This window comes from Cydia pomonella, chromosome 5 (genome assembly GCF_033807575.1).
Source record: "Cydia pomonella isolate Wapato2018A chromosome 5, ilCydPomo1, whole genome shotgun sequence".
Lineage (NCBI taxonomy): Eukaryota > Metazoa > Arthropoda > Insecta > Lepidoptera > Tortricidae > Cydia > Cydia pomonella.
Genome location: NC_084707.1, coordinates 7334369 through 7361152, shown reverse-complemented (window position 1 = coordinate 7361152; position 26784 = coordinate 7334369). Strand labels below are relative to the sequence as shown.

At 35.1% G+C, this 26784-nt stretch overlaps 1 protein-coding gene and 1 non-coding gene across 2 annotated transcripts in view; both read left to right on the top strand.

Annotated features, from left to right (window-relative positions):
* The first annotated feature begins 201 nt into the window (after positions 1-201).
* Positions 202-272, top strand: Trnag-ccc (transfer RNA glycine (anticodon CCC)). The gene has a single exon. It is a non-coding gene; the product is annotated as a tRNA-Gly (tRNA).
* Positions 273-15109: 14837 nt separating this feature from the next.
* Positions 15110-26784, top strand: part of LOC133517595 (protein Wnt-6) — a 47576-nt gene continuing 35901 nt past the window's right edge. The window contains exon 1 of the mRNA XM_061850924.1: positions 15110-15315. Within this exon, the coding sequence (XP_061706908.1) occupies positions 15254-15315 (62 nt within the window). The 5' untranslated portion in view covers positions 15110-15253. The remainder of the gene's footprint in view (positions 15316-26784) is intronic.

Sequence of the window (26784 nt, the reverse complement as noted above, 5' to 3'; positions counted from 1 at the left end):
CGTACAAATTCGTACATAAAACGAGTTAACATTAAGTAGGCACGTACGCTGTATATGAATTGCATTGTTTACATTGCACTATGAAGCTGACGGTGCACATCGTACGTGCTGTCAACGTCTCAATGACGCTATGTGCGCGCAGGTCAACGTACTGCGCAACTCACGACCGATACGATAACAAATTTTGCTCGCTTGCCGCGAGCACTGCTGGTGTAGTGGTATCATGCAAGATTCCCATTCTTGCGACCCGGGTTCGATTCCCGGGCAGTGCAGCATTTTTGTATTTTTACTTTTATATCAGTTTTTTAATCAAACGAATTCTCTGCATTTTTGAATGTCTGACATGCGTATTTCAATATCGGAAGGGAAATCTGTCATTCCGTTAGCGTGTGAATGCGGTAGGTGGGATGAGAGCGCTAACATTCCCATGCGTTGAAATTCCTGTAAATGGCATGGGAATGGGACAAATTATGCGAATTTGCGGCGATGCTCTTGAAATATTTTGTAACGATGAGTCACGGGTGATGAGCGCAAATTAGTTATTCCTTAGGCACAGTCAACGTTAAATACATGTAAGTATGTATATAGGCGCACTTCGTTCCATTTGCGTCTTTTTCTATTGCAATTAATTAAATTGGTGAAGTTTTCTACGTTCCGTTTATATTTCCTTATTTACCGTGTTGTGAGTAAATTGCTTTTTATTAAATTGCCCGAATAATGATGATTGCTTCAATGTAACGACAATATTTATTTTATGACAAAAAATGGTTGGATAGGTTTATTTGTAATTAATGGTACTGTGCATTTTTCTTGGCTGACTTATACTACTCGTCTCTTGTTACGATGAGTTGTGGTTTTGCTTCAATTGTCTTTGCAAAGGAAACTGAAAAAATGGTAGGCAATCTCTTGAAATCCTTCCCAAATTAAGTACCTACTTAATTTAAATAAGGTTTAGGTCTTTGAAAGGCAGTTTTTTTAAGAAACATTAGTCAACATTTCGCACCCAGCCATGTAATTTTAGGAAATAACTCCAAATTATGACAAAAAATTGCGGTTTCACGGTGTTGGAAATTTCAAAGTGATTAATTCTTTAAACTATTGAATTATTCTCAGAACATTTAACGTACGTCATTGGAACATTTTGAACACAATGGGGTGAAAAGATAGTGATTCAGGCTATAATTATTAAAATAACATTGATGAGATGACTCATTGAATGGTCTGTACAGTGGAAAGACCGAGGTTCAAGAAATTGTAACAGGATGTACATGAGTCATATAACTCCCGGTTAAAATCGCATATTCTATTTACAGTGGTCGTTACAGTTAAATCAGAAATCAATACTGGTTAATTGGAATGTATAGTCGTAACAAACTGTTATAATAAAAATTATGGATATAGTTAGATAAATACCAACGTATCCTAGCTCCTCATACTCACAAGAGTACTATTTTTTTCATGATATAGGAGGCAAACGAGCAGACGGATCACCTGATGGTAAGCGATTACCGCCGCCCATGGGCACCTGCAACACCAGAGGGGTTGTAAGTGCGTTGGCGCCCTTTAAGATGGGAGTACGCTCTTTTCTTGAATTATTCAATCTCAATTATTTAAGCAGCATGTCTGTTTGCCTGATACATTATGTTCAGCGGCAGATTTCCGATTTAAACATATGATTTACTTAAGTAAAACTATTTATTTGTACGGAAAGAAGATTAATACGACTTATTGTTCTATATGTTGAGCTTCGCTGTGTATTTACGCACTCCTTCAACCTTTTCCGCATGCATATTCCGAAATTAATGCAAATTTACGCCTTGCGGTTACTGGCTGAAAAAACCCTTACAGCCCGATTCGAAGAATGAGATATGATAACGATAAGTTCTGGTTTAGATAAGTTCTCATTCAGATATCGTTTGTATGTCGTATAATTAACAGAAGCAGCTCGATTTGGGCAACCAATGTCACTTTGACGTTAGAAATATCGTAGATAGATCTTACTGGGATCACAGGGGAATCGAAATTAACGTCAATTTGGACATGTCGTTTAGTTATCGATCTTTTAAAGATCTTAAACGTTTTTTAATAATTCTTCGAATCGGGCCGTTAGTTAGATACGCCTCAATAGCATATGCACGCTCTGCTGACCAGCGATCCATTGTCACTAATCAATCCGCAACACTAAACTAAAACAACTGCCGCCGGACCCGTAGGTGTATATTTATTAATTATTACACTTATAAGTAGCCAACATTCTGGATTTACAGAAATTTAATCGGGTCTCTATACAGGCAAGCGTCAGACGATAACATTTATGATCTGAGCAATTTATTTTTATTTTAACAAACATTAGACACTTCATAATTTAGAGATATACGATATACTTTGTATGTTATAATTAATTTATAAAAGGTGACGTTCGGATGGCAACTGCATCTGCATTACTGTTGCGACATTACTGCTGCGCCCTAAACGTAGGCGCCGTTACCGACACTTGCCTATATAAAATGAGTGACGCATTGTCACCTTTACAGCGGCAGCGTCCACGGTACATCAGTAATGCTGCCACAGCAAGGCAGCTGGAATTGCCACCAGAATATTACCGGCGTCGTCACTGGCATCGCGACTCTTTAGCCAAAGTTTAACATGAAATATTTTGCAGCCATACATTGTCACTGCCAAGAGTAAAATTAAAACAAAAACATTACTTGCGAATTATATTAATGCTATTAATGTTACCACCCTCCCACCGCAAACATAAATATCTACGCAAATAAATTGATATACTTAACAAACCACCACCAACGTACAAAACTCGACACGTGTTGACTTATGTTGAAGATATTGACAGCCACGCGTCCGGCAACAGATTAGCAAAGTAATATTTTTGCCTTAAACTTGCCTACGGATTTCCGTAAAGAAACGCCTGGTTCTATTAATTACTCGGAAGCGTGTCAAATCTGCGCAAACTTAGCGTGGTCGGAGTCTACTATCTTTAGATAGAAGCCCTGAAACCTCAACATAAATTCTGGCAAAATGTTCTCGCACCAAATAAGTAGGATACATAATTATATGGAATTAATTCCCTTACAGATTTCAATAGCAGCCCACACGGTTGCATATCGGTAAACAAACACCTTTCTCACTATGTTTCCAAAACAAGTTTTACAGCCCACGCAACCTAATAAGTCATTAAGCCCGTAATAATCATAATTGTAAAGTTTTAAAGTGAAAAGCGGCAAATCAATTGTTGTTCGTCGGTGAAAATAATTAGTGCCCTTTGAAAAATGGCCATTTATAACGCGTGATAAATGTTTACGAGTTATTGTTTGAAACCGGAGTAAAATGGAGCCACGGACTTGTATAGATTCCGGACTTACTTCGACAATACAGTGTGAAGGAGAAGTCATACTAGAGGATCGCATCTCGTCTTGATTAGAGCTGCAGTGACCTGGGTGCGTAGCCAACATGCCAAGCCCTTAAGCTCTGTAGCGCACGAAATTTAACTGTGACTGTCGCACTAATACTAAAGAGTGACGGAGAGAGATGACTATGCTACGCTACGGAGCGTTAACGATTTGCATGTTGGCTAAGCAGCCTAAAAACCAGTGTCGTGTCTATAACATGACTTATGCTGAGCGGCATCCTATTTGGTGTATCTGTAAATTATTACTTAGTTGTTTCTTGTTTTTATGTAGGTACGCCAAATAAATGTGACGTTCTCAAGCAAAGGGTAGCACATTTTCGCTTGCCATAAGGACAAAATTAGCTTGTATCTTAATACGAATAATTTGTCAGAGCGTCCTTATGGCAAGCGACAACACTTTACTTGAAAACGTCGCTTTTATTTGGCGTAAAACATTATACCTTCACTGATATTTTATTATCTATTAGACAATAATGCCAACATTACAATAAGTCAATATATCAACATACGTTAATACTGCAACTTGTGCAAGTGAGACACAGTCCTCTGGTTCGATCCTCTCTTTCAGATGATTTTCTTTAGCCTCCTATGATCAACTGTATTGCTAGGTGATAAGGTCCAATTTTGATAAGCGAAATAGTAACAGTACTATCCGTTTTTACGTACATTCACTATTGGAGCGGTTTACGAGGAGGTTCTACCGTGCTCAAGAAGTCATGTTTCCATACCATTTTAATAGTCACATACGGCTTTTAGGCGTGAAAAGTTTCCGTGGCCAACTTGCTAATGATTTTGCACACCTTCGACGTGCCCGTTTCTGCCGGGAATCTTTAGGAATCAAATGAATTATGACTTTAGAGGACATTCACTGGCTATGTCAATGTCATATTTACTGGGGCTTAACCTCTCGTGTGTCGCGATTATATTTTTCGAATAGTTTCCTCGTACGCGGATCCGCACGGCATACGAGAGCTTTACATCGCTAAACGCGAAATCATTTTAAGCACTCCTCTAATTTAGTCTGCCGGGCTATTCATTGCCCAAGCAAATGATTTGTCCCTCTAAGAAGTCTAAGAAAGGGGTCACTCGTGTAAGTTCCGATTACAGCGATTTTCGGATGAGGCTTTGTACGGATTATCGAAGCCCTATTGTATTGTAATATGGCATTATCACAATATTGAAGACGTAAACTTAATTTCTTACTATATGTACCAGACTGTCCGATGAAATTATTTGTGACGTAAAAAAATCGTATAAAAATCGTAGTCGTATGAAAAAGGACCTTATTGTCGATGGCGCTTCCGCCGTAATAAACGATGCTCCAATACAAATACAACGCTGCACTACGCAGTGCGACAATAAGGTTCCTTTTCCTAGATAATGCCACATTTGCGATAGGAAATTACATCACAGGACTTCAATTTATGTTTATGATATACAATAGATCTATGAAACGGCCTAGATAGATAGATAGATAGAATACTCTTTATTGGCATACCTCAGTAAAAGATACTTCTTAAAGAAAAACAATTGATTAGTGATAGAGACAGACAACAGGCGGTCTTATCGCTAAAGAGCCATAGTTTTTAAACCATGGTGTAGGGTTAGTAAAGTCACGGCTTAGGGCCTTGGCGTTTGCTGAGCTCTGATAACTTTTTTACAGTAAAAGCTAGTAAGTCTTAGCCGCCAATGTTACATGAAATGTTTTAGTGGGATTATTTCTTACTAATTGCATTGACTGATTTACTTTGTTGCAGCTTGATAACACTTATATCCCAAAATATCAGTTCTAGTAACAATAATGCTCCACCTTAGTAGTAGGCTTCAGCCTTATAGCATTTACAATTGAAATATTTAGAAGCGTGTCCACACCTTCCTCCGATAACTCATAATACTGGCGTAACAAAAATCGACATTTAGTTACTTCGTATAACAATACTTAATTAGTTGTATTTAAACAATGGCGAATGGCGACCCACTGCGAGTTACGAGCTGGTGTAAAACGGGGTTTTCAATTAAAATATTACAGTCGCTAATGCTATGCCTGTATTTATTGGTATTAAAAAATGTCGCTTTCAGAAAATCTATTTAATGGCGTTATTCAAAAACGCAAACGCAATTTACGAGTAGCAAACGCAAGCGCATATTTGTCTGTTTGACATTTGTGCTTGTTAGTAAGGAACAAAATTTAACAAATGGTTTACTAAGTTTCATGAATAACGGGGTTACTTATTAGTGTTTCTTCATATGTATCTCGGTTGCATCACTTGACCCGATTTTGCGCAGGATATATGGTCACTAAAACATCTACAATTTAACTTTTCAATCCAACAAGTATTAATCATAATTTTAGTAGGACCTTTCGACGCAGGATATTTGGATATTATTATCCTTCCCCACGTATTAAGTAAGATGAGATTTTTGTATGAAAGTATTTTGTTAGTAATGCATGTATGAATGGGTCTTAAATTCATTGTATAGAAACATTTGAAACACTTAGACGATGACGTCAAAAATGTTATCCTTTCACGTCACCACACAATTCATAACAAGTAATCGACGCTTTCAAACCCATTCTCGTCTGACAACTGTCTTCCACACGTCAATTTGAGTCACAATTAAGAACATACCTAGCACGAATTCAATAGGGCTGCCCGGTTGTCGAGTCGATTGCAGTCCGAACATATCGACTAAGAAATCTAAGATCACTATCGACGTTTCTTGCACAGTCACTTGACAGGGGTGGCATCATGTCTATTTCTGTTATAGCTATCTTGTATATTAAGCGTTTAATGTATCATGACTTTGTGTGAAAAATGACGTAAGCGACACATCATAAAATCAAAGCTAAGCGTATTTTAACGGATGCAAAAAATCAGACGAAATTAATGACGTATTAGATTATAGCATGTGCTAATAAATGTCGCTTAAACTGTTTCAACTTTGTAGCATTCATGTGGAATGTAATTTCTAAAACCTGCAAAGACTCAGAAAGACCGGTTGTGGAGAGATGATAATGGCGTTTAGTGCGTTTAGTTTTTGTTTTAAGATTATGACATTGCCCGTAAGTCGAAAGCTAATCAAAATGTTTTAATCGATGACGCGATAACGTTAGTGCGGGGGTAATACAAATTTGAATATCGATGAAAGTTTGTCGTTACAATGTAAAATATGCAATGATGATGTAAGTCTGTTATCCCTCATAAGGGATTAATATGCAATATTTAATAAATTACTCTAAGCACTGTTTATGTTCGTAATTTTACAGAAGTAATAAAATACAAAGTTTATTATATAAATTTTACATGAGTAAGAGAATCTAGCAGATCACGCGTATTAGGGAAATTTGAAATTCCGACTTTGAGAGTTCAATAAATCTTCTGAGATGTTCTATTAGTATTTAAATTATTATGTTTTGTTTTATGGGACGTCGTGTGAAACGCTTAGTAAGTGTTTAATTCCATTTTCTAATCATCAACTACATGACGGCGCTTGTACTTTACATTCATACAATCTGCTAATACGAATGTGTCTTCACCAAATGCATGATGTACTCATATCAAACAACAAAACGTCTGCAACAGTACACGAGTATAGCGCCACCCGCGCGCCTCTGCGCTGTATTTTATTCTTTGAACGTGTTGCGTGCGATCGACATGAGAGGGGTAGCGCCGGGGCAGAGCGCTTAGCTCCGCTCGGAGGCCCCGAACGCTCAAGGACATTTCGGCGAGGATCGTCTTAATTACTTATGTATACGTTTCTGGTATAATTTTTTATTTGACTTTCGGTGGCATTCGTTTAAGGAAAATTCTCAATTCAAAAGGATAACATTTAAATTGTATTTTCAGTGGCATAAAGGAAAGCTTTCGTAGTAACTACTCTGTAACGGGTAGATATGTAAATATAGTACCTACGCGTAAAATTATCGATATCGATATTAGTTTTGTTTCTCACCCACGTCACTGAAAGGTGAATGAATTCTTTGCATTGCTTTAATTGATTTGTTAGATATTTCTCGTTGAGTGAGCCATCTTTAATCGAGCCTTTAAATATTATACCGTTTTTATGCCTTGGCTGGCAAGACCACCTAAATTGTTGTACATATTGTTTATGAATAAAATTGGCATAATACAAGGCAGGACTATCTGTTTGGTTATTTATGAAGATGCTGGACGAGTAAACTTGAACAAGTTATTAACATTTCAAATGTACTTGTGTAATTAGTTAATGTAGTTTCATGATACCTTAAACGAGCTGCGTAAAGATACCATACTCACCAATTCCTAAAATGTAAATAATTTATTATCCTAATAGACGACAACGAGGCATGTACCCCGCTTCGAACGACCTTCGGTTATATATTTCACCAATTTATGAAACGCTGTTACTCATAAATTTACGATACCTGACAATAATAATGCTGCCATTTTGATGGGTAAGTACGCTACTCGCCCCAAACACGTTTTCATGCTGTACGCTACGTCATAATCGAATTATCGTTTCATGACACTTTCCCTACAAAAAGTTACTTGTATCTACAATTTTCATTTACACAGTATCGATTTAGAGCCAACAAGCAATAAGCATGTTTACTGTTAGCAAATATCAACAAATAATCTTAAGTGATGCACTTCTCTGCGCGACAGAGGAATGGTTTTAGCGCGAGCACCTCTCGTGTTATGTGATTTGTGCACGAGTGTTCTTTGCATTGAAATCAAACTCTCCTAGATTCCCCTAAGTCCTTGCGTCTGGGTCATGTAAGTTGGTCAAGTACGCATAGCAACATAACAATAGCAATAACAACCTATCAGCCGCCATTCAAGAAAAAACAAATGAACAGACGAATCAAAGGCAAGAAAAGCCGAACAATGTGAAAATAATGTTTATAGATATCTTGTCAAACATTTTCGCCTTTTGATGTGGCGGTTGCTCTGCTTCTGTTCGTTGGAATTCTTTAAAAAGATTACAGTAAACACTTGGAATTTTGTAATGTCCGCCAGTTGCGGAGTTGCAGATATTAAATTATATAAGCAACTTTGTTTAATCCAAAAATCGAACGTATTTTGAATTGTCCGACACCGGTCACTGTTTCTATAGTTGCTACTATATTCTTAATTCCAAGTTATATAGATGACGACCGGGACGATAACAAAATTTCATAATTTAGATATCATTTTGACATCAAATATAAGTTTGAATTGGCCTCTATATGGCTGCGTCGATAGTGTAAACTTTAGAATATCTCGAATATTGTGGCAATAAATCAGTTTTTTCACCTAATGTGTTAAATTTACACTACTATCTTCTAAACCCATCAAAGTTTCGGCCAGTATACGTAATGCAATAAAATACATTTGTTTATAATTGAGAGCATTTTATTGACTTTAATAGCATAATAAAATGTGTGAACTGACTTGACTGCAATTTGTGCTTTTAAACACTTGTATAGTTATGGGGATAGGAGACCTTCTGTTTTCTTTGATATTTGAATACAGTTTTTGTTTCTCATCTCAACATAGTAGGTATGTAGTTTAAGGTAGGATGGAAACTTTTCGTTCCTAACTTAACATAAAATTAGATTTTTGATATAAGCTTTTATCGCTGCCTGTAGTTTTCTTTCAAAAGGCAACAATGAAACCGCTATTGACATTATCTTCTATTCTTTCTACTTTTTTTGAAGATCATAATAGTTATTTGTACAACAAGAGAGCAAAGTTTGATATTTCTTCGAGTGCTTGTTTTGAGTCCCGTGCAAGCGAAAGATTCTATAATCTAATTTAGAATCTTGAGCGTAGTAAGGGACTCAAAAGCGCACGAGATGGAAATAACTTTGATCTCGTGTACTACACAAAAATTTTCACGTCAGTCAGCCATCAAAATTACAACCTGAAAAAATGTAATCCAGACGGATGGATCACTATATCACTCATGTTTTCTGAAGGTACTCTAACAATTAACTTTAATTATCGCAATAAAACAAAACGAAAGAAATTTCAATAAAATAATACGAAAATAATGAATTAACGAACATTGATTGACAGTTCAGTCGACAACTTTTTTTTTGTAAAAAAAAAGTTTGTAAGCTATTACTTACGGTCCGTATTGCGGATACTACTATTTGTCAACTATAGTAGAGATCGTTAAAATAGTTAAGAATTATTTACTGCTGCGTAACAATTGTGTTAATTTGTGGAAATACGGTGTTTTTATTAAATTTTAAAATTTTACTTCATTAATTAATTATTACGAATGAAGACTCGTAGGGTGTTTTGGAACGATGCGGTCAGACTTATTTCGGGGGTCTATTATAAACCGTCAATATACCGTTGAATTACGCATGCACTTTTTTGTCTCTTTCTTTTTGCTAATGACGTGAAAGGGATAAAGACAATATAATCTAAATACTTTGAACTTGTATTAGGCCCCGCACCGCACGTTGAAATGAAATTCGAATATAAAGGTCACTTGAATGTTATTTTGTCTCACTCAGTGAGCAAAATGCGATTTTGCTCGCTGTTTTTAAGCAGCAAATAACCCTTGTTCGAGCTGCTGACGTGAAATATATATTCTTGTAAATTGACATAAATCCAATCTAATCGAGACGATATGAACAAACCCAATAACAATCAGGTTGCGTTGTTTTATAACAGAGTTTCTTTATCCACCTCCTGTGTCTATCATCAGATCAGCTCAATGGTGCCATAATATTGCATTGTCATTCAACTTACATAATAGATGTGAAGTTTCAGCTCAATCAAAACATGGGAAGTGGGTCTAATAACCCAAACATACATACATTTCAAGTTAAAAGCTTGTAAAAATATTAACCGTAAGGCCTGCTAGAGTTGGCAAATACAGCACATGGAACGATATTTTCTAGATTCAATATTTCATAACACTGACATTGAAACAATCTAAATCCGGTTATTATTTCGTTCACTGCTATTTTTAAGGCAAGTCTCTAAAAAAGGCTCAAAGCTTTGTTGTCATCCATTTCCCAGCACCAGGTGTTTTCACAGAGCTCTGTTTGTTTAACAGATTCTGCGCACGCGCACGGCCAATAATAGCTCGCTCACTGTCTATCACTCGGGCCTTATTCTCGCGTTTGACGTATCGAAATTGTATCGAAAACGTATTTGGGGCATTGCACAAAAGGTCCACGTTATCGGGCCGGTGACGCGTATAGCAGCTACCTGCAGAAGTCTGTATTATATAGGTATCGTCGAATTTAAAACTAAGTTATCAATCGTTATCATGCCAAATATCAGGGCGTGGACCTATGGGGAACAGCAGCCGACCGTAACAAACTTTTTAAATTACAAAAACGCGCAGTACGCCTAATTGATAACAAACCCTTAGATTACCCGGCACAAGAACTATTCAAAAAACATAAAATACTCACGTTACCAAGTAATTATATACAAACTGCTTGCACACATGTAAGGGAAAATATGCTTAATCATATAATTCTCAATCGAGCTTCTGTTAGAAGTACTCGCCGACAAAAGCTGTTACTTGTTCCATTCCAAGGTACAGGCTAGCAAAGTTTGGAAAGTCGCTCGGTGTCATGGGACCTAAATTATATAATTCACTACCCAAACCAATAGTTGATTCTGCCAGTGACCAAATATTTACGCGTAATTTAAAAAAGCCACTCTTAGAAAAAGCTTATTACACTATTGACGAATTCCTCACAGGGAACAACCAACATGTAGACTGATTTTTTCAATTGTAATTGCATTTGTACCTATTTGTAACGATATAAATTAATACTGTACCAAAATTATATAAAATGACATATTTTTTTGTTTTTTTTTTCCATGTGTACAAGTATATGACTTTTTGATTAAAGTAGGTACTTACTTAAATATATTATTATTATATGTGCAATGGGTTTACCTGAAAACGTAAATACTTATAAATTTTTAGTAATGTAATTACTTTTAAATAAAACTAATGTTATTTTTTTTGCTACTTGACATGTAAAATATTATTTTTTACCAATAAATGCTATCTATCTATATCTATCTATCTAATATCGGCAAATTCATCAAATTAAAAGAATACTATCTTGATTAATGTGTATTAGTCCTACCTGTAGCTCGTGAAATACGGCGTTGCGTGAACAAAAGGTTTGGCAGGTTTGGTCCTTAGGACCCAAGGATAGACTTAAAAGGAAAGGGGACGATCGATTCTCCATAAAAACGTAGTCCCCATTTTCCTCCCTGGATATTGACATTATCAGAATCAGAATCAGAATGCTTTATTTGTAAAACATAGGTATAAATAGGTCTTAGGTATATTACATTTGAACACTATGTTTCGCCGGTCGGCATACAAATACAATGTTGTAACTTATAAAATAAAACAATTAAAATGAATATTACATTACAATTAAAAAGAATCATTATGGAAAATATTTTTACAGAATTTTATGTATTTTAGTCATAGCTATGCCCGACCGTGTGATTTTTTTAGGTTTTTTAATTATTTTAAAAATTAGGAGCGAAAAACAGGTTTCATACAAATTTTTAAATGCTTCTAAATCTTATAATAATGAAAAAATATAAAAAAATCAAACGGTCCGACCGCTATGATTAAAATACATCAAAATATGTAAAAATATTTTCCATAATGTCAATATCCAGAGAGGAAAATGAGGACTACGTTTGTATGGAAAGGCGGATTTGGGGCGGTCCTCCCCTTTCGTCTTGCTACTAGGCCAAATTTGATAACGTTTTTGTTTAAGTACATTGGGGATGCCGAATTCATTTATGGTATCAAATTGGAACCATTCGAAAAACATATAAAATATGAAAAAAAACTTTTTTAAATTCCTCTTCACGCTTATACCGCTGAACCAAATTAGTTAAAATTTGGCATAGAGATAGTTTGAGTCCCGGGACTCCCGAGGAAGAACACAAACCTTAATTCAACCAAAGGATTTTTTTTTTCAGTGAACGCCATATTTGAGCTTTTTATGGTTTGTGGAAGTACGACTACATATGTATACTCGTATAGGTAAATGTGTAGGAAAAAGTATGTTGGTCACTAAAATTTAAACATTTTCAACCAAAGAACTCATGTTAAACATACAAGCTTTCGTGATAATGCAAAATGCATTGAGCTTTTCATGAAAGCTTGTAACATGTATTTTTAACTTGAAGACAAATCTGGTCTTATAATACCTTCCTTTACTTATACTTAATCTATTTAAAGGTCTCCCATTCCCTCATATTTTACAAGCTTCTATTGAACTTGCAATGTAACTATTTAGTTATATGTTTGTACGGGTCAAATCTTGCAAGCTAAATTTGACCCACTTTCCGGTTTCTCATTGAGCTGAAATTTTGCATACGTATGTAAGTCGGGTGACAATGCATTATTATGATACCATCGAGCTGATCTGATGATGGAGACAGGAGGTGGCCATGGGCATTCTGTGATACAACATCGCAACCTAATTGTGCTTGGGGTTTTTAGAATTGTGTCGATGAGTATTAGATACCTGTGGGAAGAAAAGTACAGTCAGCGATAAAAGCTTGTGCTAAAAATGTTTTTTTTTTTTACCAAATACTTACTGTATCGTTATTTTGATAAATCAATATTACATTTGTCTTGGCATGACTTGGCATGTTGGTGGCTAGAGGTTAACAGTACAAACTCATCCAGTTTGGGCTCCTAAGCATTGTCTTGAGAAGTATCTAGGAGTATATTAATTCTGCAAATCTAATCTACAGTCGACTATTTTATTGACGGAATATAACTTTAAAACAACGAGCCTACCTAGTTCGATATAAAGAAAGGACGCTTAGCACGAGGAATTTCGTAAAGTGATGCAACTGTTTCTATCTCTATCGCACGCTCGATATTTTATTGCTATCCCGCCCATGATGTCGGCGGTCAAAGACGCTGTGCGCGCGAGACAGAACCCTTATATACCTATATGAAACTAAGGCCTACCGGTTCACGTTTGTATGGGAAAAATTCAAACACTAGCTAGAAGAAGCGGCACCCCCTTATTTTGTTACACTAATTATGTTGATAAAATACGAAGTTTTGTAACCATATTTCAACTGCACAACCGCCTTTGAAAATTTTTCAACGTTGTATGAAATTAAAAAAACAAAAATGATGTAGGGAAATAGTTGTTTTTTTATTTTGTTTACATTCTTTGAAAATGTTATTCATAAGGTATTAAGTAAAAAAACATTTTATTTCTATTTTTTTATGAATTTTATAGGTATAATTCTATAAATTGAATTAAAAAAATATATAAATAGAAATATATTTTATCAGCATAATGTAACAAAATGTTGGAAAACTAAAAACAAGTTTTTTAAACTACCCTAACCTACCGTTGAACTAATAGCCTTAGCTTCATATATATAAGGATCAAATCATAACTATCAAATGTCATCGCTCACATAATCAGCCATTCATTTGGTATTTAGTTTCGCTCCTTACTCCGAGCGCTATCATTTCGTCAATCCAGTAAATAAATGTAAAACCGAAGGCCAGACCGCATCAGATCGCGCTGCCCTTTCACGAGCGTTAAGTAGTCCGACGCTACGAATAGATCTATTCGTCTTTACGGAAAAAGTTTCAACCTTTGAAGCAAACAAGATTTTATTTATATAATAAATATGCAATTATTAGGCGAAGGATATTCCTACTCAACAGACGGCCTATGTTGTGGTAACATAAGGTGGGGACAAACTGACCCTTATGTACTTACGCAACGTATGCAATGCGTTACGACAATCTGAACCCTGAAGTTTGCAATGTTGGAAACATAATCGTCATGCGTTGCGTCGCGTATGATAAGTATGTTTCCAAGCATACAAATTTTAGGGTTCAGATTTGGGTTCAGTTGTGCCTGCCTTTAGACAATGCTAAATACACATTTTTTAAATACATACCTCCATTAAGAACATATATTTATGTTACTTACAGTAGACATAGACATAATTTATTAGTAAAATGATATTACAGGTCACAATTTCAAACTTATACACATCTAATATCTATTGTGTTTATATCAATTTAATACTAAACGATTAAATTAAATTAATTGATTATACTATTATAATCTAAAAAATCTTGAAAACTATAAAAGCTTTGTTTGACGAGCCAATTTTTTAGCAGTATATGTGAGTATCAATCTTGTAACATTAATTACTTCTCAGACTTAGACCTATGATTAATCAAGTGATCAAAATAAATTAGTGCATTATATTTTAGTCGAAATTAGTTAGATCCATTCATTCATTCAATGAAAAAGAGGACCGTACCCTTCATCTGACGTTAAACAAATCATATGCATCGCGGTAAAAGCTTGTTCCAACATACCGGTTACACAGTAATCAAAACTGTCCCACGCCTACTCATTCTCATTAATGTTGGTACTCGTATACCTATACTAGTATAGCTATATATAGCTAGTATTGAAATGATTTTTTTTTGTATATTTAATAGATATTTGAAAGATTAAAATAATGGCCTAAATGCTGGCAATAATGTAAAAGTATTGCAACACATAAAAAAAAAGAAAATCAACTTTAAAACAAGGGTGTAAAGTATTTTATTCACGCGTTTAAGCTTTTCTAATCATGGAGGCTAATTCGCCAAATCTTAACAAAAATAGCGCGAAAATCGCTCGAGCGCGCAACCCTGCGCTCACGCAGGTGAGCCGTCAGTCGTCGTCGCGATCTCCGCCCGAAAGGGAACGCGCTACGCTGCGAAATTTCGGTGTTTTCGAAAAGTTTCCAATGTAAACCTGAAAGTCCTGTTCCAGAATGTTCGCGATGTAGTGATGTCCCAGAGATGCGGCCTGTAGTCATCGCCGCTTGCTTGATTCTGCTCGCGCCTATCACTGACTCCTGGTGGTGAGTTGAGTACCATATAATAATAATAGGTGAAAACTTAAGTGCTCTCCGCTTATATACTTTACAGAAATTCCTGTAAAAAATCAAATATGGATGGCATTCTGTATTGACAGGGGGCCTAGCCAATGTGCCAATCGCACACTGACAAACGCAAAACGTAAAGAATAAACTGTATCGAGGTGACAACTGACAGATGCTACAAAATGTCACGTGACTGTTTCCATACGTAATTTAAATTTCGGTTGGCGTTTTCTTTCAACGATTGTAATTTTGGCTTGGCCCTAGTGACCAAGCCTTCTTTAGTTTTTTTGAGCTGTAGCGAATCAGCTGATACTTGAATTCAATTCAAATTGACTAAAATTAACTGTAGCAAATGAAAAAGAAAAGTAATGAAGAGGGAACAAAGACAAATAGTGACAAGACTAGTATTTATATCTATTAGACTGTGTCCCAGAAACTTACAGTATTTATCTATTTACATAGTGAAGTTCGATTATAGTATAGTTTACTATGCGTTTATATGTAAAGCAAAAGTAGCCTCATATTTATACAACTCTACAAAAAACATATTTTTTTTTGTTGCCCTCTCTGTCTCTGCGAATTTCTATATTTTCAAGTGCACAGTTTACGAATATATTCATAATAGTAGGTATTGAATGTGTTCTAGTTTTTTATGATTTTAGCGTAATTTATATCATATATTTTGATTTTTTAATGTAAAATGAAAATAAAGACTTAAAAAAAGTAGAGCAAATCTTCCGAAATCATTGATAGTTTCATAAATTGTGAGCATAAATACATCGGAAATCAATCTTATATTAAAGGCAACAAAACCACTATGTGTATGAAATAATAATAATGAATAAAAACACTAGGTACTTATCTTTTACAAAGTCCACTATTAAAAAAATATATCTAAGATTAAATATATATATAAAATTTTATACTACGAGTAAGTTATTTTGAATAAAGGTAGGTAAGTGAAAGCTTTCTTTTACTGGGGCTATAACTTGTTTGAGTAAGATGTGTATAATCTAAGAAAACTTCGTGTTTCGAATTTGTCAGTTAAACGAAATGGCGTTGTACAGCTCCATACATTTTGCGGTAACTTTGATTGTCAAAAGTTGACGTTGGACAATACAGTGACCGCAAAAAATATGGCGCAGTACAGCGCTATCTGTTTTGGATGTCAAACTAAATGGCAAGTTTTTTACTTAGATTCTCTATTACAATTAATTCTCTTTGTTTATAATTATTGATATTGTTTTTATGAAGTACAGACCAATGAATAAAGTAAAAACATAAAATAAACGTACATTTTTGGAAATTAAGTAACGTTTCCTTTGACAGTTTAGGGAATAGTTATTTGTTTTACAAGGGGGCAAAGTTGTTGTTTATTTCCTCGTGCTAATAATTATACTCGAGCAAGTGAACGATTCCAAAACTGCACCACGAGTATAGCGAGTGATTCTAAAAGTTCGAAATCTTAAGCAACTGTTTGAAGGCACGAGGCCAGGGTTAAACAAACTTTGCTACGAAGAGAAACTATTTTTTTACTACAACAAAGTGAGAAATTTTCTAAAACATTACAAATCACTCAAAATCGCCACTTAAAAGTAAATTCTACCAGCCACATGAGGAAACAACTCAAATTTTGCATCAATTCACTTTGCACTCTTGTGTATAGAATGCAACTTTCTCATCAGTTTTTGTAGATTCTAGCTGGTGTGGTGAAAAAACTATTTTAAGGTTATGTTATAAAATATATGAACTATATCAATAGTCAGCTCCAAGGTGGAAAACTCAGGTACCAAATAGATTAGGTATGAGTTTATAGAATTCATATTTTTCGGATTTACCCTTTACTGTCCTGTGTTAATAAAAACCAATCATAAAAAAAATATTAAAGCCTTGCGGCTAGGGAATGTAATTTCGATCTCGCAATGTCGAGATCTGGCGAGATCACGCATGACTTTTCAAGATTAAATCTAGTTGACAGGAAATCTCGATTTTTGCAATCTCGGTCGAGATATCGATTAATACATTCGAGATCTCGAACGACGTTGAAAGATTGTTGCAGGCAGTGCTATTGTGAGCGGCCGGCTTTAGCTTACGATGAAGGTAATGTGGCGCGCTCTATGCGGAAAAATCGGGGGAACTTAGCGTACCCACAATTATTTATATGATTATTGGTCGCTTATTTTTTTGTGATTTGTTGTAGTGCCTCTGCTTCTTCGCTTTATTATTGTTACGTTGTTTCTTATGTGAAGTTAAGCAGTGGTTTACTGATATATATATATTAATAAAAGTAGATTTTTATGAAATGTTTATTTCATTTATTGTTTTTATTTAAAAAAATAATATGACACCTTAAATAAGTAGAATATACGGAATTCTTGGAGATTTATTTGTTTATTGTTTACTAAGATGTATTTATGATCAAAATAACAATTTTTTAATTACTTTGCCAACCTTCTTTAGATTAATCTCGATCTTGAAAGGCTGCCGGTTGAGATCTCGAAACACCCAGTCACGATTCAGATTTTTCCTGCGAGATCTCGAATCACAAATCTAGGTGCGACATTGCATCCCCTACAGTTGCGGCCTAGCCGATGATCATCATCATCAACCACCAATCGAAAAGTAAAAATGCATGCTTAGGCGCTAAGGACATTGGATCCGAATGATCTGATACGCACGTCGCTCCGATGTTTGAGCGAGACAACGCTATGCGCGTATAATAGCGACATCCCTCTCGCGTGTGCAAAAGCAAAGCCAAAACATATATGAGTATTTCATGAGTGCGAAAGAGGCAGACTACAAACAAAAAAAACCTTAACACTTTTCAGCCTCAGCCTCATAGCGTCCGCATGAATGTATTAAAACATAATGTCTAAGATACGCTATAAGAAATATATACCCTCATCTGTTATTTATTTGTGATAAGAAATAAATAATAGATAATATTCACATTGCAACTAGGTCGCCTAATTAAATTGCGTACAGACAATAAAAAACAAAAACTTTTTTTTCGTTATTTAATTGTATATTATATTTAATGAAAGCTATGACATATCATCAATGATATATTAATACCTAGCTAATTGAGGTTTGTACCGCGTATATGGATAACGCCATAAAGATTGCTAGAGTCTGACCAAGCTAAGTTGGCAGTGATTTTGATAGCCCAGAAGGTGCAAGTGTTGTTTCAAACGTCAAACTTCTATAAATTATGACATTTACTTAACACTTGCACTGGCTATCAAAATCACTGCCAACTTAGCTTGGTTTGAGTCTAGTAGTGAAATCCATTCATGTCACTGGGGTGAAGTATATAAAGGTTGAGGAAGAGTGAAAGTGCACTTAAGGTGTTATGAATAAAGGTAAAACCAGTCGGAAAGCAGTTTTAGTGAAACAATAGTGTGGGAAACGTTTTGTACGACTAAAAGTTAATTGAAAATACCTTTCCGACTGCTACAACTAATTTATATTTCATGCTCCCCGTTTGTTAAACGGTGTCTTGAGTATTTTTTATCATATATTCAGTTCAGGAAAATAAAATTTTTATCAGCATGTATGGAGGTCTCTACTATTTTGTTATTTACAAGGTTTTATTTAAAAGGGAAGAATAGCTTTGCGATCCTAACGGAATAACGGTAGTTTCGCTATGAAATTCTATTTTGGGAGAAAACGGTTTCCACTAAATCCTAACAAATAACTTTGATTTCGATGTCGATCGCATCAGCATAATTTATTGTAGGTTAATAGGTTTTCTTTTTTTTTCAAAATTTGCAATATAGGCGAATCCTATAAATAGTTGTGTCAATAACGTACTAAAAAAATTAGGAGAATGGAAAAAATGTAGAAGTGGCAATAGTTGTTTGTGCAACAAGAGAGGAAAGTTAGTTTTTCTTACGAGTGTTAATTTTGCTCAAGATTCTGACTTAGAATCTTTCGCTTACTCGGGACTCAAAAACACGAGATGTAAAATAACTTTGCTCTCGTATGACACATACAACTTTTCACTTCAGTAGTGAGAACATATTAAAGGTCAAAACAATTCAACATCAAGACAAGTAAAGTTTTTACTCCTGTATTTATGGCCTTCACTAAATTAAAAAGCTACTTTTTCTCACTTCCTGCAGTGAGGAAAGTCACACTTGCCACACGCCCCAGAGTGACGAAAGTTGCACTTTCCACACTCCCTAGAGTGACGAAAGTAGGCTTGTTCGAGCTGCTGAGGTGAAAAACATTTTCTCTTTTTGTATGGACGAGGTCATGCTATACTTCCCTCTTAACTTGCCCTGCGGTGGCATGGTTCCATTTTTATCACCTGTCACTATGCCCGTCACTTTCGCACTTACATACTTGTTAGAACGTGACAGCGATAGTGACAAATGATAAGAGCCGACCATCTTAGCCCTACTGTTAGTATTTATGGTATATAGTGTGGGTCAAATCTTGGAAGCCAAATTTGACCTACTTTCTGATTTCCTATAGAGCTGGAATTTTGCATACGTATGTAAATCTGATGAAAATGCAATGTTATGATGATATGGAAGTGATCTGATTATGAAGACAGGAGTTGGCCATGGGTACTCTGAGATAAAACAAAGCAAACGAATTGTGTTTAGGGTTGTTAGAACCGTCTCGATGAGTATTAATTGCCTGTGGAAAGAAAAGTACAGTCAGCGATAAAAGCTTGTACCAAGAATGATATTCTTTCCAAAAACTTATTATGTAATTTTTAGTGCTTAACTGCATACATACTTGAGTGAAAACATTTGTAATGGACATCACTGTCAATCATTCATCCCTTTCTTTTTCTGTAGAGAAAGGTAGAAAGACTGAGGTTCTCTTTTAAGTACAGTCAATTGCAGAGATACCTGAATATAGATTTGTTTGCAGGGGGGTCAACTATCTCTGCAGCTGACTGTACATACATAAAGAAAATAGAAACCTTGCAATCTTTGCATACGCTATCAAAGGGAAGAGATGTAACGACTCTTATCTAACATGTTATTGCTATTTAGCTAAATGGATACTAAACTATAATAATACTTTAGAGATTTATAACAGGGAAGCGCTATAAAGCTATTTCAAACATCAATTCGCTTCAGATGAAGAACAAAGGGCGTCTATTTGTGACTGATTCAATGGATATGGGCGCGTACACATTAATTAACAAGGCCTATAATCGACAAGAAGCTAAGGCATACGGCTCTTGTGCTGAAATGTTACATCATATCCTCCTAAGGCCCAGCCATCTATATCATTTCTAAATGAAAAATGCAAAATTTGCCACTGTAATTAGAAGCTATAGTGTAGGAAATAGACTGGATTTTGCGTTGTTTGAATACTGAACGAAACAAAGCAAAAACAACTCTGTTTCAATTGAATATAATTCAGTCGATTAGGTGTGTTTTGAGTATCAAATGTCTATATGGGACCCATTGCATTAAAACATGTTATGTCGCAAATGACAATCAAAGTCTGACAATCTTACTCTACGCGCGAAATACCTACTAAACGGTACTTAATCGTGAAGTCACAATGAAGTTGAAGCCGTCTTAAAACAAGAAATTGGCGGTAAACTAAAGTGCGAATCGAATGGTTCCATTATTTTTCATTTTGGAAATTTAAAAAAAAAGTTGCTTCTGAAAGACACCTACTGCTCGACGAAAGGTCTCTATCTCTGCAACGACAAGTTGGTCGTTTGCTCTAATCATCATTACTGATCATAACTGCGTGCAATATAATGAAATTGCAATTATCAGTTGACTATGGATGCATATGAATCCGTCAACTAAAAAAATAAATAAACTAAGTACCTTATTTTTCTGTTTGGTCTCACACGTGCTTTTTATCTAATTTAGCTAAAATATTTAATAATACCCCAATTACATTTGACGGTACCTATTTTAAAGGTATTTCGCCTTCAGCTCCAAATGTAAATGTTAAAGGTAAGGTTCTGAAATGTGACGAAGCCTGCGCTGTGGATCCGATGGTAAGCTATTTTTTGGTCTTTTTGCTGAGTTTATTAACATATAATTACCAGGTAACTAATTTCTCTCTTTACTGTATAGATACTTATGAATAAATAATTCTCCCGGATTTTAAAGTTTACTTACTTCACCGTTGAAATCGACAGCGCACTGTGTGGACGCGCCCTAAATAATAATTATGTATTTAAAGAGGAAAGTGGATAACCGCTTCTACATAAAAACGTAGTCCTAATTTTCCTCTCTGGATACTAACATTATACACCGTGTTTTTATTGAATTCCGTTAACTCCGGGGTATGGGTAAGTACGTTTAAGAAAACTAAATGCCAATAAAAAAAAGTATATATTTTTATAAAATCAATGTCATCATCAATGTCATTTCGAACATCAATCGTCCAAGATAGTACTTACGTTTAATAGCAAATGTATACACTCGTACTGAACACTAATTAATATGTAAACAGGCCCTAAGGCAAGTGTATACGTTCGTAAGGGCTTTATAAGATAAAAATAAACTATTGATTATCTCCGAAATGGAGATAATTAGAATACCGGTGTCTTTGAGAAAGTTACTTAATTTCAGCTCAGGAATGCACCCTTGAAATTAACGGAAATAAAAAAAACACGGTGTATATATCTATATGTGTCTACTCTTCTCGCACCAACCTAATTGTTTCTGTTTAGGGCAATGGTTGACTGGTAGAAAATACCTTAAGGCGTTAAGTCCGCCATTTGTACCTACTTATTTTTGTTGGATTGTGCAATAAAGGTTAAATAAAAAAAGAAATAAATTATAGAAAATATTTTACACCATTTTATATGACTTCAAGATTTCAAAAGGAGGAGGTCATCCATTCGGTTATGATTTATTTGTTTTTTTTTTTTTTATATTTGTTACTCTATAACTCCGTCATTTCTGAACCGATTTTGAAAATTATTTTTTTGTTTGAATTTATATATATACAGATTGGTCCCGTTTTTGTCAAAACTCAGTTCGGATGATGGGATCCATGAGGAATCAAGGGAACTCTTCAAATATGAAAGGCATACATATAGTGATCTTTATATTTTCTTTAACAAATCAAGGATTTACATTTGTAGAAGTGACATTTGATGAAGTGGAACTGCTGATGATGAACAGAACGGAACTCTTCAATGATGCATTCACGTTTGGCAATTTGTTCTCTTTGCATGTTTGTCCAGCAGTTAGGTTTTCAAGGCACATTTTTATTTATATTTCTATCCTATTTAGTTTTATAAATTATTGTCGGGTGCTTTATTTCATGCATGGTGTGAAATAATTTATTTTAAATACAGTCGAATACCCTATTGCGGGTATCTTACCAGTCAACCATAGGGCAAATCTGAAATGTGTCAAGGTGGGTGCAGTGACAAAAAAAACATGTCCCCTCCTTTTCTACATAATTAGGCGTAGGACGCTGTCTTTTTAATTTTATTGTATGAAATTCAAAATCAACAATCCATAATCGTTCTTTCACCGGTCTCCCTCATTGAAGTCGTTTTTTTTTCTTAACAGTTATGTTGTATTTTAATAACGTTTGTTTTTTATTAGAGTTAGGAGCTTACAAAATTAAACAATCAAAAATCAAAACACAACAAGGTTAACAAAGGGGCATAGCAATGGGATATAAAAATATTTTCTAAATGCATGTGTAATGTACATTTTCAGAAAGGAAAATGGGACTACGTTTGTATGGGGAAGCTGTCTACTTTCCTCTTAAAGCTAAAGGCGTTCTCCAATTAATCCTCATTTGTCAGGGTAGCAATTAATTATGCTCGCCAAAACTTCCTGGCCGTCTCCTTGAACTTTGTAATTATTTCCCTACATGGACCAACAAAGGGCAAACAGTGCAAACACTACAGGATGTCCTGACAGAAGCATACAATTATTTATTTTAGAACCACTTGTATATTTTCTCCATTAATATATATTTTCCAAGTATATGAGGGGGTTTTCAGAAAAAAGTGTGTCAATACTTTTTCAAAAAACTATAAACTGTGGATAAGCCAGTATCACGAGGACTATTTATTTAGAAAAAAAGTGTCCCTAGTATAAAATTTTGGTGTTAAATAGTTTTTGTGATAGTCTATACAAAATGTATGTAAAACAGCGTCAGCATCACATAACAGACACTGTTTTTCCTTTTTTAATAGATTTTCTCGTGATTCTGAGTAGAAAGAACCCAAAATGATAGTGTATCGAAAAAAGTAAAATTACCTTAAAAGTTTTCAAAAGTCAATCTATTTTTGCTCTCGCTAAATAAATCGAGTCGAAAATGAGCATATTTGTTTAGAGTGTCACTTTAAGGTGTCTATGGCATATAGTTAGTGGTCGATAAGGATGATTTTCTCATTGCATCTGTATGGCAGTGTCATATTGTAACCTAGGCAAATTAAGGGTTTCAACTCAAAATGAGAGATAATGAGCTGGAAACTAGTATACACATTTTTTACGTCGTTCCAAAGGTTTTCTTAAAAGTCACAGAAAATCTCGACATGTTAAAAATAAGTTAAAAGACAAGATTTAATTATATCTATAAGAATTCCAGTCTTGGAGACCCTTTACATCTCTAAAGAATTTTAGTATTTGCTGGTTGTATTTTTTTTATCATAGTATTTGTTTGTGTAATTCGACATTTAGAGATGTATACAGATACATCTATAATAAAGTATCAAATAATTCATTGAATCCATATTTGTAATTGTATTTTGTTATTATAATTGTTTGTAAAAAAATTACACGTAAAAGTGCCCCTATGGCCTATTTGTAGAATAAATGTTTGATGTTGCATTAGACGTAGAACAACATAAAAATCGTTTTTTCGCGGAGTTCAAGGTATAGCTTCAATGTTGTTTTCATCTAGGTAAGAATTGTGCAAAATAAAATTTGCGACAAGTTATGTTTCAAACATGTTTTCATGCGGTCATCCGTTTTCAAGATACATATATAAGTTTTGTTATATCAAGGTACCTACAGAACGCCTATTAACCATATACACTGCAATGGAAGATCAACGTATTATATGTGATTCAGAGCTAGATCCCTTTTTTGGCTTAATTTTCCTAGGTTATTAATGTCATTATTAACAACAAACAATAGCCATTTGCTTGCAAATAACACCAAAATGATCCATATCAAAATGTTCCATAAGGAACTTTAATAAGCTTTATTAACAAAGCGGGGTTTTGCGAGATATATACGAGCATCTTTCCGTTCTGTAAGATGAATATTACCCAAAAATTTATAATATTTTCTTTTTATTTCTCTTGAATCTGCTAATAGGGACATATCTTATCACCATCTACATAATAAGCTAATAGTGCTCGTTTGTTTTAAATATTATATGGTATCTTTTTTCTTCTTCTTGACAGAAACATAGGGTTGGGTTGTTTCAATCAGGATATTTTTTCCATCCATTTTATTATTAAATCCATACCGATTCCACGCATCCTGTAAAGTTAATCGCTTTGGCCGCATCAGATAATAAATTCGCAATACAAGTTATAAATCAGAGGCATGAAATTCAATAAAGTCATATCGGGCGGGAACCACCTTGGTTGAGACTTTAATATGCAATTAATCAGCCGAGCTGAATTAGGAGCTCGAGCAGCAAAAAGTCTGGAGCCAAGATGGAGTCGGGTTTTTGAAGTTATTTTTGATAAACGTGAGAATTAATTTGATCAAGGGCACTTAACTATACACTTGTAATGTGCTGGACTGGAAAATACGTAAAGATAACTCACGACAGAACGGTCCAGATCCGGGCCGAGCCTCTGACATTTCAGTTTTCTATAGAATTTATCACGTGATCACTGAATATCCGCCATAGAAAACTAAGGGTCAAAACTCGGTCCGGGCACGGTCATGAAGTCTGTAGACCTGTCACGGTTGCGTCTCATTATCTTTCTAGCATAGTCTCGGCTTTTTTGTCACAGCTTAGCTAAGAGTCTGCGGTTCCACTTGGTAACCTAATCTTCTCAACCGAACGTAGAAACTATAGACCTATTTGGAGCAAGTACGTTTTCACGATGTTTTCATTCACGGAAAAAGTAATTGTAGACTACTTTAATGTATTTCCATCATTTCGATATAATTACCATACCTACTACACATTAAGGTCATTAAGTACGCGCGATCAGGCGGCCAGCCGAGCGTGACAAATGACATCATCTCATTACGATTCACGATCTTGTCAACTGATTGACAATTATAACAAATAGGTATCTCGTCGATACATAAACGGATTGAATGCTATCTTTGGATATTTGTATCAACTGGTTTGGATCAGTATTTGTTAAATAACGCAAAAAGTGTATTATATATTTTTGTATAATCATTATTAAGTTATGTCATGTAATGTCGATAGTAGGTATAATACACTTCCGCTTCTTTAAAACCTTGGGGTATTTTTTTCTGGCCATAAAGAAATGAAGAGAGAATTATACCTACTGGAATACATCACCAAATAAGGCATTTGAGAGGGGTTTTTACTGTTTAGAGCCAAGCCGAAAATATTAGCTAGAGAAAGAAAGAGAGAGAGAGAGAGAGAGAGAGAGAGAGAGAGAGAGACAAGAATGGAATACGAAAAGTGGTTATTGATTAACTGAGAAAATAGGAAATGATGATCCTCAAAGCCTCGAAAGGCGCATCATATGCTACTGAGCATGCATATGTATGGCACAAGGACATGTAGAGCGAACGTCGTCGCGTGTCGCGTGACATTTGTGCCCTAGTGTATCCCTGTCTCGAGACTGGAAATAATATTGGCCTTATTTTAAGCTATGTACACCCCATAGACTAGGTTTTGAAAGTGTGGTTGAAAATCCATATTTGCTCATTGTGGTTATGAGATAACGGCGAAAACTAGATACCCAAAACTCCTTTTTTGTAGCACACGAAAACTAGATCGGAAACCGTGGAATCACTCAGCTTACCAATACCAATCAAGTTATTGACCATAAAAGCGACGCGTGGGCGGGATGTATGGCCTAAATGAGTCGCCTACGTCTCCAAATAATATCGATTTGTTAATTAATTATAGCTTTTTTACGTAATCGGTCAATCACTTTTCGAAGCATCATAGACTAGTGGGAATTAATATGTTAAAATAGTATTGTAACAAATTCTCTTATTTAAGTATCTGAATTTGAACAAGATCCGAATGTTGACGCTGAAAGTTGGTCGGGCATTTTTTTTTCGTATGGAGGACCTTAGAAGATGTTTACATTCAAAAAACTTTTGTGTAGGTATGTATATTACATGTGTACGTGTGCTTTATGGAATAAATGTCATTTCTTCTTCTTCTTCTTCTTCTTCATGTTTAACTCATGATTCTATTGCCTTTACCGTTAAAATAGTTATTCTATGATACGTATCCAGGTATCTATGAGAAATGCTCGGAAGAACTTCTTGAATCGGTGCCATCGTTTCGGTTTTGTCAGCG